General features: G+C 40.8%; 1 protein-coding gene and 1 long non-coding RNA gene across 4 annotated transcripts; one reads left to right on the top strand and one right to left on the bottom strand.

Annotated features, from left to right (window-relative positions):
* The first annotated feature begins 69 nt into the window (after positions 1-69).
* On the top strand, positions 70-16,263 carry mix23 (mitochondrial matrix import factor 23). 3 transcript variants are annotated; one of them, XM_041211193.1, is made up of 5 exons: positions 70-157; positions 4,723-4,848; positions 8,054-8,200; positions 10,109-10,168; positions 14,320-16,263. In XM_041211193.1, exons 1-5 carry the CDS (start codon positions 107-109, stop codon positions 14,368-14,370), a joined length of 435 nt encoding a protein of 144 aa, XP_041067127.1. In that variant the 5' UTR covers positions 70-106; the 3' UTR covers positions 14,371-16,263. The 3 variants fall into 3 exon arrangements, with proteins under 3 accessions (XP_041067127.1, XP_041067130.1, XP_041067131.1); XM_041211196.1 differs by lacking the exon at positions 70-157 and adding an exon at positions 202-464; XM_041211197.1 differs by lacking the exon at positions 70-157 and adding an exon at positions 2,150-2,341.
* On the bottom strand, positions 5,317-8,101 carry LOC121290587. Its single transcript, XR_005945847.1, has 2 exons — positions 8,026-8,101; positions 5,317-7,662 (listed from the first exon to the last, which is right to left on the bottom strand). It is a non-coding gene; the product is annotated as an uncharacterized LOC121290587 (long non-coding RNA).
* Positions 16,264-16,589: the final 326 nt, after the last annotated feature.

The raw sequence follows: 16,589 nt of genomic DNA, 5'->3' as shown, positions 1-16,589 counted from the left end.
CCCCCGCGGCGCTGCCGTTTCTCGAGTCTGTTTTCGGTTTCGTCGGGCGATGCAGGCGTTTAGCGGGGACAGCCCGCTGGCCGGGGTCCTGAGAGGCGGCGGCAAGATGGCGGCGCCCAGCGAGGAGCTGAATTGTCGGGATTTTTCCGAGTTCCAGGTGCGGGGAGCTCGCTCGCTACATGGTGAAAGTGAGGAGGGAGGCGAGCCGGGGCAGGCCGCTCGCGCTGTCGAGCAGCCCGCCTCGAGTTCCCGTCTGACGCCCGGCGGCGGCAGCCTGGTGTGCGCGCTGGGTGCTTTCGTCCTTCAGGAGCCCCCAGTTTGGGGCAAGCGGAGGGACTGACTGGGGTCAGAGCCGGGATGGGGACGGGACTCGGGAATTCAGCAGCGGCTGTTTTAAAGGGAGGCCGGCCGGCTGATCGGGGTTCCAGTGGGTACCCTGGGCTTTGGACTTTGCCCCCTGTATGGTAGGCTCAGTGAGTGGCCGAATTGGCACAGTTGAATTCTCATTTTTTTGATATACAATTTGGAAATATTACATCGCGCCACCATTTGTCTGAAACAACTGGACCTCGCAGCACGCGGATTTATTACACTTACTCCTTTTGCACCATGTTACAAGTGGAAAGACAGAAGCATCCACTTTTTCCTAACAGTAGAAATATTTATTCAGTACTAAGTTTGAAAGTTTCCCAGTGTCCAAGAGACCTTCAGAATACCTAATGCAAACCTCAAGCAGAGTGAGGCTACATGCTAAAGGTGGTCTCATACTCCCACCTTCAACATACTTGGAAGTTGGTTTGCCCCTTAACTTTTAAATTATGTAACCATTTAAGTATCGGTGCATATCAAAAATGTTGATCTATACTATACCATCCCTGTGTGTTTCCTGCCCTACTGGCAGGACAGACCCATTAGAAGTGGTGGGATAGTGGTATACACTCGGGAGAGATTGAGGCCCTGGGAATCCTCAACATTGATTCTGAGCCCATGAAGCCTCATTGCATCAAATCAAACATGGGCAAGGAAATTTCCTGCTGATTACCACCTGGCTTCTTCCCTCAGCTGATGAATTAGTACTGCTCCATGTTGAACACCACTTGGTATAAGCACTGAGAGTAGAAAGGGCTTGAAATATATTCCAGGTGGAGGCCTTCAGTATCCATCACCAAGTAGCTCAGTAGCACCACGCTGCTAAGCTGGCTGAGTCCTTAAGGATGTATCAAACAGACTAGACCTGCAGCAGGTGGTGACGGAAGAAACAAGAGGGAAAAGTCTACTAGATTTCAACCTCACCAATATACCTGTTGCGGATGTATCTATCCATGACAGTATTGGCAGGAGTAACTATTGTACAGGTCTTGAAGATTAAGTTCCCTCTTCACATTGAAGATAAGTTCCACCTGTGTGGTGCTACCACAATTAAATGGGAAAGTGGAGATAGATGAGCAGTTCTGCAACCAATGGATCAGATCAAAGCTCTGCATTCCTTCAACATCCATTGGTAGTGGACAATTAATGAGAGGAGGAGGCACCACAAATGTCCCCATCCTCAATATTTGTGGAGCCCAGCACATCTGTGCAAATAACATGCTTGAAGCATTTGCAGACATCAGCCAGAAATGCCAAGTGGATGATCCATCTCGGCCACTTCCTGAGGTACCCAGCATCATAAATGCCAGTCTTCCACCAATTCAGTTCACTCCACGTGATATCAAGAAACAACTGAAGACACTGTATACAGCAAGGCTATGGGCACCGACAACACTCCAGCTGTTGTACTGAAGACTTGTGCTTCAGAACCAGCCATGCTCTTAGCCAAGTTGTTCCAGAACAGCAACACCACTGGCACCTGCCTGACAATTGGGAACATTACCCAGGTATGTCCTGTCCAAAAATGCAGGACAAATCCAATCCAACCAATTAACACCCCATCAGTCTACTTTCAATCATCAGCAACATTATGGCACGGGAATGTCAACGGTCAAGCAGCAGTTGGCAATAACCTCATTGACACAGAGTTTTGGTTCTGTCAGGGCCATTACAGTTTTGGTCTAAACTTGAACAAAGAGCTGAATTGGTGAGGTGAGAGTGACTGTCCTTGACATCAAGGCAGCTTTTGGCCAAGTGTGGCATCAAGGAGCCCTAGCAAAACTAGATTCAATGGGAATCAAGGGGAAAATTCTCCATTGGTTGGATCATACCTAGCATAAAGGAAGATGGTTGTGGATTTTGGAGGCCAATTATCTCAGCCCGAGGACATCGCTGCCGTCGTTCCTCAGGGTAGTGTCCTGGAGTTAACCATCTTTAGCTGCTTCATCAATTACCTTCCCTCCAATATAAGGTCAGAAGCGTGAACATTCACTGATGACTGCAGTGTTTATTTCCATTTGCAATTCCTTAGATAATGAAGCAATCCATGCCCACATGCATCAAGACGTGGACAGCATTCAAGCTGGGGCTGATAAGTAGCAAGTAACATTCATGCCACACAAGTGGCAGGCAAAGACCATTCTGCTGACTTCCTGGGGGTCATCATTAATCAGAAACTTAACTGGACTATCCACCTAAATACTGTGCTATGAGAGAAGGTCATAGGTTGGGTATTCTGTGGAAAGTGCCGCAACTCTGGTCTCCCCAATGCAGTTCCAACAACTATAAAGAACAAATCAGGAATTTAATGGAATTCTCTCCACTTCACTGGATGAGTACAGCTCCAGCAAAACTTGAGGCTGAATGTCACTTGGAGCAAAACAATGCACTTGATCTGCACCCCAACCACCAGTTTAAACATTCATTCCCTTCTCCCACCAGCACGCCATGTGTACTATGTACAACATGCACTGCAGCAACTCCCAAACTCATGACCTCTACCAGCTAGAAGGGCAAGGGTGGCAGGTGCATGGTGACACCACCACTTCCAAGTTCCCTTCCAAATCACACGCCAACCAGATCTAGACACACATTGGGTCAATATCCTGGATGCTTCCTACCTCACAGCACTGTGGGAGTAACTTCAGCACATGGACTGCAGTGGTTCAAGAAGGCAGGCCGCCAACACCTTCTCTTAGGCTATAAATGCTGGCCTTACCAGCAACACCCACACCCCAAGAATGATTAATTATTTTTTTAAAAAGTATGTTACAAACATATAAGCTAACATTTGAATTAGGAGCAAGAATGGGCCATTCAGCCCCTCAAGCCTGCTTCGTCTTTTGATAAGATCATGGCTGTTCAGATTGTGGCCTCAATTCTACTCTCCTGTCTACCCCCATACCCTTTGACTCCCTTGTCAATCATGAATCTATCTACATCTGCCTTACAAATAATCAGTGAACTGTTCTCTGGGGAAGAGAATTCCACAAACTAATGACCCTCTGAGAGAAAATAAATTCTCCTTATCTCCATCTTAAATGGGAGACCCCTAATTTTTAAACTATCTCCTAATTCCAGTCTGTCTCATAAGGGGAAACATCATCTCAGCATCCACCGTGTCAAGTCCCCTCAGGATTTTATACATTTTAATAAGGTCACCTCTCATTCTTCTAAACTCCAGTGGATACAGACCCAGCTTGTCTCAACCTTTCCTTGTAAGATAACCCCTTCATCCCAGGAATCAGTTGGGTGAATCTTCTCTGAACTGCAAATGCAATGATATCCTTTTTTAAGCAAGGAGACCAAAACTGTACACATTATTCCAGATGTGGCCTTACCTTGTACTACTATAACAAACAACACCGCCCCCCCCCAACTTTTTTATATTCCATTCTCCTTGCAATAATAGACAACATTCCATTTACTTTCTTAATTACTTGCTGTATCTGCATACTAATGTTTTGTGTTTCATGTACCAGGACATCCAGATCTGCCTGTACCGCAGAGTTCTGAAGTCTTTCTCCATTTAAATAATATGCTGATTTTCTATTCTTTCTGCCAAAGTGGATAAGTTCACATTTTCCCACATTATACTCCATCTGCCAAATTTTTGCCCACTTACTTAACCTGCGTCCCTTTGAAGACTCCTTATGTCCTCCTCATAACTTCACAGAAGGGCAGTATTCAGTTCATCCTGTTGGGCTGGCCCTTGGAAAGAGCTATCCAATTAGCCCCAATCTTTCACCATTGCCATGCAAATTGTTCCTTTTGAAGTATATACCCAATTATTTTTTGAAAGTAACTAATGAATCTGTTTTCAGCACCTTTTACAAGAAGTGCATTCTAAACAATAACCAACGGCTGTTTTTAAAAAAAAAAAAATCTTATCTCCACTTCACCGCCTACCCGCATTGCCACCTTTGATATTTAGCTTAAATTTGTGCCCTCTGGTTGCTGACTCTTCTGCCAATGGAAACTAAACTTATTTACTTAATGAAAAGATCATTTTGGTACCTCTCAAGAGTTCCTTTAATATTTTTCTACTCCTAGGAGAGCAATCCCCACTTCTCCTGTCTCCCTATAAAGTCCCTGATTCCTGCTATTATCTTAGTAAATCTCTGCACCATGGCCAAGGCCTTGCCATCTTTTCTAAAGTATGGTGCCAGAATTGTACAAAATACTCTGGCTGAGGCTCAACCAGTGTTTTATAAAAGTTTAGCATATCCTTTACTAGACAATGAACAATAATTTTATTAGGCCATGAATGACGACAGGCCTTCATTTAAGTGCATCAAGCTCAACTTAACCAGTATTATTCATGCCAGACCCCTTCTTTGTACCTATCAACAGGACGTACTGCGAGTGATGAGGCAGATTGATGATAGGATAGTCCATGAATTAAATACCATTATCCCAACAGCATCCTTCGCTGGGAAGATTGATGCAAGTCAGACATGCAAACAGCTTTATGAGTCTGTAAGTAGAGTCCTGCTTTTTCCAAATTTGTTGTGGAGCTTTTTTTTAACTATGTAACCAGTGTTGTATAAGAAGCTAAAAACAATGTTGAAACCTAATTGTAAAGTCTAACTCACATCGTACTGGGCCAGCTACGGTTTGACTGGTAACGTGATTAATTTCTTCTCAGTATGGAATAGCTTCAAAACCGTGTAAACCAGAATAGTGAATTCTTACCCCTCCTCCAAGACACACCTAGTAACTCATGAAAAACATGACCAAACAGACCAGTCTCCCAGCCCGCTGTACACTTGTCTATTTCTAGGTTGCTGTCACTCTCTTTAACCAATTGGTAAGAAGTGCACAAAAGTAGAATCAGGTAGTATTTTCAACCTTTTCTGAGTGGAGACTGGCTGCAAATATTGACGCACTCTAGTGGATCTCTTCCTAAGTTGTGAAAAGGAGTGTCAGCACCTAAAAAAAATAGTATTCCCATTTCAAAAATGCTTTTTATTTGTATTATTATTAGTATGCAACAATAAAAATAACATGTCAGAAAGTCAACAATTACAGGAATCTGCAATTATTGTGAACTCCTGCAATCTGTGAACTCACATTACAGACAAGGGAGTTTCATTATACTTTCTCAATTTCGTTTCCTTACCAGGTAATAAATCCAAATTCTGATTGTATTGCTTAAACAACCACTAGACTGCATAACCTACATTTAATAATTTAATCATTTTGGATGAGCGATATCCAACAGATTGTAGAGGTACATGACCTGGAAAGAGAGATGTGTTTTGGAACACTCTGAAACCCCAATTAAAATTTTATGAACTGCAGCTGTTATGCTCTCCATAGAGATCAATAACTTTTTAAAATTGAATTCCAGTGACCGATTGAAAAGATCATAAGACAAAATTTCAAGTTTTAAGCCTTTTACTATAATAAACAATTTTACTACAATAAACATTTTGAAGGTAACATTCACCTACAAAAATTAGCATTTAGTCATATACTCTAATCTACACAAAAGTTTCCCCGTTTAATTATTAAAACAAAAATCCCTTGCCATGGTTATACTTTACACTATCATTTAAATGGACTCTTTCTTCTCCCGGAACCAGTCCAAAGCTATTCATTGCTCCTGATGGTCTGCTTCCTTTGTCCTTTTCCAGCTGGGTAACTTGTAATCCCAAAACTGACTTCCACTGTGAGGGTTAAACTGGAGATTCCTTCCTCCTAGCCCAAGCTATGTGGATCTTCCAACCTTCTTTAAATCCTCAGGAATTTGATTTCTTCAATCTGAGTGCAAGCTCCCACCAGAATTCTGTGTGGTAAACAATAGGCTCACATTTTCTGTGCTTCAAGTATAGGGCTAGCTGCCTCTATCTCCTGCTCTCCACCTCTCAAATGACTGACTTGGGTACATCAGGTTCAGTGATAGCTTAGGAAACCCTGTAACATGATATTACAATAGCTTCCTATGGATCCTTCCGTTCCCAAAGCCCATCTCCATGGCAACATGAATATCATGGACCTTGTATCCAGGTAGAAATGCTAATAAGCTGTCCTCTAGACTCCCTACTCCATTCCAGTTTGGAATTAAATATACAGTTTAAAGTATAACGGTTTATAAAACCTGACATTCATAACACACACTCTGCGACTTGGAGACTAACAGTCTGCGCACAGTCAGCACATATCCTCTTGCCGTTGTCAGCAGGTGTGAATATCTTTTGCCTTCTCAGCAAGTCTCATGACTTGAGCCCCTCTTGTACCCATAGCAACCAAGCCACCCAGACTTCTTGTTGAGCAGAATTCAGAGCAGGTCACATCCCTTTTATTCCTCCATTTTACCTTGAATTAAAGAGACAGCCCCAAAACATAACAATCTTATAAACTTTGCATTTGTAACACAGCTTTTAAATTATCCACTTTAAAATGACACTCCAGGATGTTTCACTGAGTTATATCTGGGTTGGGTTTAAATATGTGGTTTGCGTGTTTTTCTTTAATAAGCTGGTTATACTGTTGGTCACGTTAGTTGATGCCTGTTAATTTCTTTAGCAAGTATTGGTTAATATCTTTCTGGTTAGCACATGCTTTATAAAAGTAAACTGGGCCTAAAGTAGAATTGCCGTGAACATTAGCCCGCATATTCATATTAAAGTGTATGTGTTTTGCATTGTAAGCTGAGGAATTCCATATATATTTCCACTGTAAAGCATGGGCCTCAGGTGCTATGTTTGAATAGTCCAAGTCCTATCTATGAGACATTTGATCTTTTAACAGTAGTAGCCAGCTTTCATTTCATTGGTATTTAATTAAGCCTTCAAAGAAAAGTCCTTGCATCCACAAAACCTTTGTTTAAATTCTGATGAAATGAAAGACTACTTGGCTTAATAGACCTAGGTGAAATGAGCTTGGGTAGTTTAGAATCATTTCCTGGCACAACACCTACACAGATCAGAATCTGGCAGAATTACTCGGAGGATAAAGATTACTGCAATCAAAATGGAAATGTGATATGTGATGTCATGCATTTTGTTGGTACACCAGGAACAAAGTGTCTCTACCTGGACTATACTCGGGCAGCGCACCATTTCGGCCTTGCAGTCAACTTATAAAAGACTGAAGTTCCAATCAATAATGTACCACTTCAGCTCAGCAACAAATTCTTCTATCTCAGTTGTGCTCTTTCATAGAATGAATGCAGATCGGCAGGTCCATCTCCGCTTTTGACAAATTCAAGTGGAGACCCTGGAAGGAACAAGGAGGGTTCGTCTGCCAGTAGAGTAGCAATATATGATTTGGGGGTCCTTGTTGCATCTGGTGTGAACAAAAGTGAAATTGTTCCATTCCTGACTGAGACATTACCACAATTATTATAAGATTCACCTTAAAAATTAATCCCCACAGAATTTTTGAAGTTACATCAAAGGATATAAAGAATGGACTAAAGTGTAACCTCCATTTCCAAACATTTCAAAACTCTATAAACTGCTTACTGTATTTTTTGAACTTCATGCTTGCCTACTTGTTTCTCTATAGTTTACTTTTGGGTGGTAAAATTTACTCAAATCTTGGTCCATTTTCTGGCATCTATTTCTATCATATCAAGGCAATTTTTTAATTGGGCAGAACCAAATTAAAGGATTTTAATATATTATAAGGCTGGTAAATTTTATGTACCTATCTTGCTCTTTTTTTTTCCTTTTAGCTGAAGCAAGCACATGCTAGTAGGGAAAAAGCCATAAAGACGTGCATAAACCAATCCTCCAGTAGGGTGAACAAACTACGAGAAGAGAGAAATAAAGACATGGACAATTTAACACTACTAAAACAACTTCGAAAAGAACAAACAAATGTAAGGCATGCATAGAATCATATCACCCACTCCCAGAGTTTCCTTCCTTTGAAGTTGTTTACAAAGATACTTTCTATATGGATGTGACAAACTTAATTTTTTAAAAAATGATTAATGCAAGAAATTTAAAATAGAATTGCAAGCTTGAAGTTTTCTTTTGGTGTGGAGGTGTTGCTGACATTCTTTCTACCATTAGCATTACCCATTTACCAGGTAATAAACTGCAAGTAATGACTGTGCTCTGCTGCTCAAATCTTCAAAAAGATTAGATACTTCATTGACCAGCTTGACCTGTTAAGAATAATAAAGATACATTTGTAGATTTTAAAAATAAATTTTTAATTACTGAAAGTAACTTAATATTTTAAGGATAGTTTGGCTTTGGCTTTTTTTTTCCGTTAAAGGAATCTACAGTTATTCCCTTTCTAAGCGAGTGGAACTAAGTTTTTGATAACAAAACTCACCTTGCTCAACCATTGAAAGCAGGTCCCAGGGATACATTGATGTGGGTAACTACTCATCCTAATTTTTCTCTTCATCTTTGTAGAGAAGTTGTTGGCCACTGCTCACCTCTCTTTAAGGTTCAAATCAGTAATTCAAGGGGGAGGGTTGCAAGTGCAAATCTTTGCCACGTCAATCTTCTAAAAAATATACTGTGGCTGAATTCTAATTCCAACATTGAATTCCACTTTGCAATAGTAATTCCCAATAATAAACCCAGAGTACTTGTTAGTTGCACTTCTTTAACAAATTAAGTGTTATTTGGCCAAAGGGTGAAAACAGGCACAAATTGGGTGTTGTGCTAATAAGACAAGTCTGTTTGAAAGTCTGAATTTACCATGTAGTGTTGGCCCTAATTGTTGATTACCATAACTTGAACTTGCCTGAGGTGCTAAAACGGAAACCTGCAAGTTTGGCACTCGAGTGCTGACTAGATGCAGTTTTTCTGGGCAGCATTTATTGTCTCCTCACCCCCACATACCTAATATGTCCAGTGCTCTGGCTGGCACACAGTGACATGTTGCAGGATGGCTCAGGAACTGAGGAAAAGTTACACAGGTTCACAGACTTGGAACTGGAGGTCCTGGTGGAGGAGGTCTGGAGAAGGGGGGATAGTTTGTACCTGTAGTGGAGAAAGATACCTCCTTGCCCTCCTGCAGCTCTTTTGTGCTGCTCTGTCTGGTCTCATGTCCTCCTCCCATTCCTCACCCAGACCAAGGGGGACCCTTAGATGCCAGTGACCTTTCTCACTCGCTTTGTCCTGGTGGTTACAAGGTATCCAATATGGTACAATAGCATAGCACTTATTCTCAGAAAAATTCCAGAATAATTGATGATAAAATGCTGGTGAAGACTTGGCACAGTGTCCCAAAAAGTCTCAATGTGTTTGAGGTCCTCAAAAGTACTTTTGAAGTGTATTTACTGTTGTAATGCAGGGGGATAAAGGATAATGGAGTTTCCGTGTAGTGATACGAAACACATTAAATTAAAACATCTACGATCAACATGCTTGAGTGTCTATAGAAATGCTGATGTCTGTGTTGCTGCAAATGAATTCACTTTAAAATTTTCTGGATATTTCTTTAACAAACTTGTATTTCGAAGCTAACTGGGCTGATATTTATAAAATTGTAAATTTGTGGATGACAGTTGGGGAATTGAGTGCATTCATGTTTCTCAATTTCAGCCTTTGCAATTTAAATATTATACAATAGTTTCTAGAGGGGCATCCTTGTGTAAATGGCTCTTTAAAGAGGGTTATATTACTGCAACTACTTGCATGTAGATTTGCACAATTTTTGAAAACTGCAGTAAGTTATGCATACTTGACAATAAGTGTAGCATATTTTGCGTGTTGTAAAATATTCTATATTTCCATTATAAATGTTCTGTCTGTTTATGTTTCAGCTGAAATTGATGCAGTCCGAATTAAACGTTGAAGAGGTTGTCAATGACAGAAGTTGGAAGGTATGGACTGTCCTTGTATTTCTCTTTATAATATTTATATGTTGGAAAACAGAGTTTAATTGGATAAAAACTAACTCATCATCCAAATGATTTTGCAGGCTCGTTAAATGAGGTTCTTTGTTGCCTAGATCAGTGGTTCTCAAATCTTTTTGGTTGACGGGCCCTTTTCCAAATGAATTCGTAACCACAGACCACCCTATCTAAATTATACTATATACTTATTGCACATTTATATTTTTGACTGTAAAGTTCATCAGTATCCTGTTAAAGGACTTGCATAAAATTTTACCATGCTGTCCAGTATGGTGAAGATTGATGTGGCTGGTGATGTGGAAATTTTTATCTTCCCTTAAGCTGAAAAGAAACCTTACAGATTCAGTGACATGCCTGTTAAATACTTCATTGCATGACACCTCTCTGCTCTGAGTACTTAAGGAAGTAGCCCTGGAAATAATGGATGCATTGGTGGTCATCTTCCAAGATTCTATAGACTCTGGAGCAGTCCCTACAGATTGGAGGATAGCTAATGTAACCCCTCTATTTAAAAAGGGAGGTAGAGAGAAAACAGAATTATAGACCAGTCAGCCAGACGTTGGGAGTGGGGAAAATTCTAGAGTCCATTATAAAAGATTTAATAGCTGAGCACTTGGAAAACAATGGCAGAATTGGACAAAGTCAGCATGGATTTGCGAAAGGGAAATCATGCTTGACAAATCTACTGGAATTTTTCGAGGATTTAACTAGTAGAGTTGATGAGGGGGAGCCAGTGGATGTGGTTTATTTGGACTTTCAGAAGGCTTTCGACAAAGTCACACAAAAGAGATTAGCGTGTAAAATTAAAGCGCATGGGATCGGGGGTTGTGTATTGAGATGGATAGAAAACTGGTAGGTAGACAGGAAACAAAGAGTAGGAATAAACGGGTCTTTTTCCGCTTGGCAGGCAGTGACTAGTGGGGTACCGCAGGGATCGGTGCTGGGACCCCAGCTATTCACAATATATATTAATAATTTAGATGAGGGAACTAAATGTAATATCTCCAAATTTGCAAATGACATAAAGCTGGGTGGGAGGGTGAGCTGTGAGGAGGATGCAGAGATGCTTCAGTGTGATTTGGACAAGCTGAGTGAGTGGGCAAATGCATGGTAGATGCAGTATAATGTGGATAAGTGTGAGGTTATCCACTTTGGGGTAGCAAAAACAGGAAGGCAGATTATTATCTGAATGGCTATAAATTGAGAGAGGGGAATGTGCAACGAGACCTGGATGTCCCCATACACCAGTCGCTGAAGGTAAGCCTGCAGGTGCAGCAGGTGGTAAAGAAGGCAAATGGTATATTGGTCTTCATTGCGAGAGGATTCGAGTACAGGAGCAGGGATGTCTTGCTGCAATTATACAGGGCCTTGGTGAGACCACCCCGAGAATATTGTGTGCAGTTTTGGTCTCCTTACTTGAGGAAGAATGTTCTTGCCGTAGAGGGAATGCAGCAAAGGTTTACCAGACTGATTCCTAGGATGGCTGGACTGACATATGAGGAGAGATTGAGTCGGTTAGGATTATATTCGCTAGAGTTCAGAAGAGGGTGGATCTCATAGAAACCTATAAAATTCTAACAGGACTAGACAGGGTAGATGCAGGAAGGATGTTCCTGATGGTGGGCGAGTCCAGAACCAGGGGTCACAGTCTGAGGATATGGGGTAGACCATTTAGGATTGAGATGAGGAGAAATTTCTTCACCCAGAGAGTGGTGAGCCTGTGGAATTCGCTACCACAGAAAGTAGTTGAGGCCAAAACATTGTATGTTTTCAAGAAGAAGTTAGATATAGCCCTTGGGCCGAAAGGGATCAAAGGATATGGGGAGAAAGCAGGAGCAGGCTATTGAGTTGGATGTTCATGATGGATGGCAGAGCAGGCTCGAAGGGCCGAATGGCCTACTCCTGCTTCTATTTTCTATGTTTCTTCCTGGAATGGGATTCGCCTCAATGGCTCCTGTTGGGAACACAGGCAGTTTCAGGTTTGACCCTGCACCATCTAACTACTCACTGCACAGTTGCTGAATATTTCAGGGTTTTTCTGAGGCCTCTTAACAGACATCTGTTGTTTACTGGCCTGTCTGCACTGGTATACCATTGGCATTCTGTCATTGGAACACTACCAGCAGCGCAGATCCAACCCATGCCTTCGTACCAAAGGGTCCCGAACACATCATTTTGAGAACCAATGGCCTAGATGATGTATTTTGTGTTTGCAGCTCATATTGCCCCCAGCACAAATTCTGACTAGTAGTTTAATTGAATTCCTAACAATGAATGAATAGAAAATCAAAATGCCCATATTAGAGAAACAATGCTAGTAAAGGAATCACAAAATGAATAATATGATTAACTTTTACAAATAATACAGTTCTGACCAAGGCCCCTGCACTTTATCTGATTTTATCTGATAGCATGTTTTGGTACTGTTGAGTACTCAGTAAGTCCTTATCTCATCATTTCAGCTAGAGTTCTCATGAGGTGGCTAAGTAGTGGCATCTACTTTAGTTTGAGTCATCCATTGAACCAGACGTTGGGAAAAAATTCTCTGGCTATGGGCAATGCTGCCAAGGTCATTTTTATTTCCCATGCCTAGTTGTCTTCAGAAGATGGTGGTGGACCTTCTGCATGACCTCCTACAGTCCTTTAGGTGATGGTATTCCACAATGGGGTTAGGTGGGAGTTGAAGGATTTTGAGCCAGGAGCAATAAAAGAATAGTGGCATATATCTAAATTAGGGTGGCTTTTGGCTCACAGAAGACCCTGTGCGTGATGGTGTTCCCATAACATTACTACTCTTGTCCCTTTTGTTGGTTATGACACCAAGAGTGCCAATGAAGTAACCTTGTTGCAGTGCATTCTGTAGTTATTGTATATGCATCTGTAATGCTCCAGTGCTAGACATGGTCAATATTGAGTTTAGAGACAAGGGTGCCAATCAGATATCTTTGTCCTGGATGGTGGTGAACTTCGAATATTGTTACAGCTGCATTTGTCCTGCTGAGTGGTAAGTATGCTATCAACTTCATGATTTCAGCCTAGTGGAGTAGTTTTATGTGATCAGGAGGTGAGCCAATCATTGCAGAATGCCCTGCCTCTACCTTTCCTGGTGCAGGTACAGTGTTAACATGACTAGTCCAGCTCAGCTTCTGATCAGTGATGTTAAGGAACTCAGAGAGGGTGCAATTCAAGGCGTGGGAAGACAGTTAAGTCTTTTCTTGTTGGAAATTATCATTGCCCAGCATTTATGTGACACAAATGTTCCCTTACATTTGTCAGCCTAGGCCTGGATAATGCCTGGACTGCTTCATTATATAAAGAGTTGTGAATGCAGCCAAATACTGTAGAATCATCAGTGAACAGCTCCACTCCTGACCATTGAAGCAGCTGAAGATTGTTGGCCAAGGATACGGTCCTGAGGAACTTTGTAGTAGCATCCTGCAGCTGCAGTGCTCAGCCTCTGACAAGCATAACTGTGTACCAAGTACAATTGCAGTCACTGGAGAGTTTGCAGTTGACCTTGGGTGCTGGGTCCTGTACTTGGTTGAATGCTGATTTGAAATTGAGGGTCGCTTTTTCACTTCTCCTCCGGCAGTCAGCTCTTGCATTTATATTTTTCTCCTCTAACTTTCTCCTCTCTTTTCCTGAAGCTACCAATTCATGATGGAACACTGGACCTACTCCACCATGCCCAATTTCCCATTCTATGACTCTTATGTTTTCTTGCATGGATCTGGACAGTGAGTGTACACACGTTACTTGACCATGGAACATGTTGTAGCCCTGTCCTTGTTCAACATCCACACTCCCCCCAATTCCATCCCACTAAACTCAGGGCCACTGATGCCAGTTTATAGCACCACTATCACCACCCTATCTAGTTTATTAGATATTCAGCAGGCTAAGGGCCAAACCTCAAGGCTTCCTGATCCGTAGAACTCAGTTCCAGGTTGAGTAATGCACTTCCTAACTGAAACATAGGAGAAGAAATTCATGACTTGTTCTCCAAACTCATAATTTGTGAAAGAAAAGCTTGATGGCAAAAAAGTAAATAAGAGTGGGTAGAGATTGAAGTAATATTTGTGAACGTATTTTTTTAAAACTTTTTTTTTTAAAAAAAGGTCTTCAAGGACCGCTGCAGAATTCATTACAAGCCTTCAAACAGCCTGTGACGCTGAAGCACTAACAGGCCAACCCCTTTCTACCCATGGCTTGAGAAGAATGAATCGAATGATAGTCGTTCAGAGTAAAGTGCAGTGGACCATTACAGACCATTTATAGGTACAATAAGCAAGGGGTTTTGGATTTGATGGACCTTTTATTATGGCAGAAACTAGCAGTTCCAGTAATCACTTAAAGCAGCCCATAAAAATGGATCTAACAAACTTATGATGTACGTTTGCTGTGAGCTTTTCAAAACATAATTATCCATCTTGAATATGGATAAGACGGTTTCATGCATGGTTTAAACTTTTTAAAAATCGCATAATGGAACAGATCATGTCAGTTATTGCTAAGGAATGTACTTGAAAGGTCTTGGTTTTCATTACCTCACTTACTAGATAGTTTTTCCCTTTGTCACATGTAGGATTACAATTTTGGTGATGTAACGGCAATTCTTTTTAAAAGTTTTATCTTACTTAAAGTGCCCAATCTGAACTTTAATTTGTAATAAAAAGAAACTATTTGTTCATTTATAGGTTGTAGTTTTTAAAATAACTGCTTACCTTCTGAGCCTGACTCGCCACTCATAATCCCAATGGAATTGCTACACCATCACTCAGAACTGACGAGTGAAAGGAAATACTCATCTGCCAAAACCCCACTGTTCAGTTTTAAACCTGATAATTGGGTTGGTGTGCGGAACAAGTCACAATGGTTAAGCTGCCCAATTTATAACAGCCTGAGAACTTAAACTCCTAATTCAGACATTAGAGTTTGACTGACCATTCCTCCTGGAATTTGAACCTGTCACATTCAGCCTAGAAGTTAAGTGATTAAACGTTTGCAGTAACTTAATTGAAAATGGCATTCTAACAACAAAGTAATGTTGAATTAGAATCTTTTGCAAATATTTCACTCTAACTGCCTCATCTACATTTCAAAACATCTAAAATTATGTATGTACAAGTTAGTGTTATGCACATTCTGTAAACATCTCCATTATCCATTTATTACAAAGTTTGGCTTAGTGCAACTTGAAAAGAAATCAATCCTCACAAGTTACTTATCTATTCCATACAGTAGGAGGAGAAACAAGAGGGGGCATTGGTCTTGACACATGATCATCTATATCTACCATCAATTTAGCTTCCTTGAAAGTTGATGGGAGGTGTGTTTGTATGGGGATGCAGAGGGTGGGGGGGTTCAGAATTTTTTTTCTTACCTGTAGATGCCCAGGCAGCATCAACTGTTCCCTCTGACCCTGACTGAGCACTGATTAAAGTAGTAATTCTTTCTTGCAACAAGAGTATTATGACCGGTTCAAAATCTAAAGGTGTTTTTCAACCATTCCTGCCAACTACTGTAACTTCGTGTCACATGGGTGATTATGGTCTGCTGAGATTTGGTTTGTACAGTATCGTTGTTATATTGATGTTTTTCTCCATTAAATCGAAACAAGACCTAGGGGGTGAAGTAATTCTTTCATTTTTTTGCTTTCACTTGTTATGCCAAAGACACCCAGAAGCTCTTTCCAATAAAATCTGCCCTCCGTGACATTCTTCCTGCAAAGCAGGGATACTTTAAAAAATATCATGAATTGTACCTACTTTGGGTAAATGAATATTGATGCTATCTGTATCACTGCATTCATCTGAAACAGGGATTCTACTGGAAACCAAGTGTCAACGATTCCATATTTTTATAGAACTCAAGAATCAACAGACTTTTAAATCTAGAGAAAATGTAGTTCAGTTCCTACCTATTCATGTGTATTTAAATATTGGACATGTTCAGTTATTTACAATCTGGAGTTTTAACTCCTGAAGAAACCACATTGAAACAATGTTTTGTTTTTTGAAGAGTATGTCCCGTTAATAATAAAAATCCACTGGTGCTTTTAATCGTGTGTGTGTGTGTGTGTGTATGCACATGTAGACATAATATGTAAAGTACATCTGTTCTAAAACAGTTAATGTTTCGAGTCCTTATGACTCTTCTTCAGAGCTCTGAAGAATCATCATACGGGACTCAAAATATTAACTCTGTCTTTCTCTCCACAGATGCTGTTAGACCTGCTGAGTTTTTCCAGCATTTTCTGTTTTTGTTTCAGATTTCCAGCATCTGCACTATTTTGCTTTTATAATTGCGCTCTTAAGGTGCAAATAGTAGCTTAGGCTGCATGCAATAGCCAACCTACTTAATATGGCACCTTAATTAAAGCTGATGA

This window comes from Carcharodon carcharias, chromosome 18 (assembly GCF_017639515.1).
Source record: "Carcharodon carcharias isolate sCarCar2 chromosome 18, sCarCar2.pri, whole genome shotgun sequence".
Taxonomy (NCBI): Eukaryota; Metazoa; Chordata; class Chondrichthyes; order Lamniformes; family Lamnidae; genus Carcharodon; species Carcharodon carcharias.
This window is presented reverse-complemented; position numbering and strand designations above follow the sequence as displayed.

Bases quoted from the DNA above. Each gene is read 5' to 3' on its own strand.
- mix23 (XM_041211193.1), top strand. From the start codon at position 107: ATGGCGGCGCCCAGCGAGGAGCTGAATTGTCGGGATTTTTCCGAGTTC. The intron at 4,849-8,053 runs GTAAGTAGAGTC...TTTTCCTTTTAG, and splicing joins GCAAACAGCTTTATGAGTCT to CTGAAGCAAGCACATGCTAG. The intron at 8,201-10,108 runs GTAAGGCATGCA...TTTATGTTTCAG, and splicing joins TTCGAAAAGAACAAACAAAT to CTGAAATTGATGCAGTCCGA.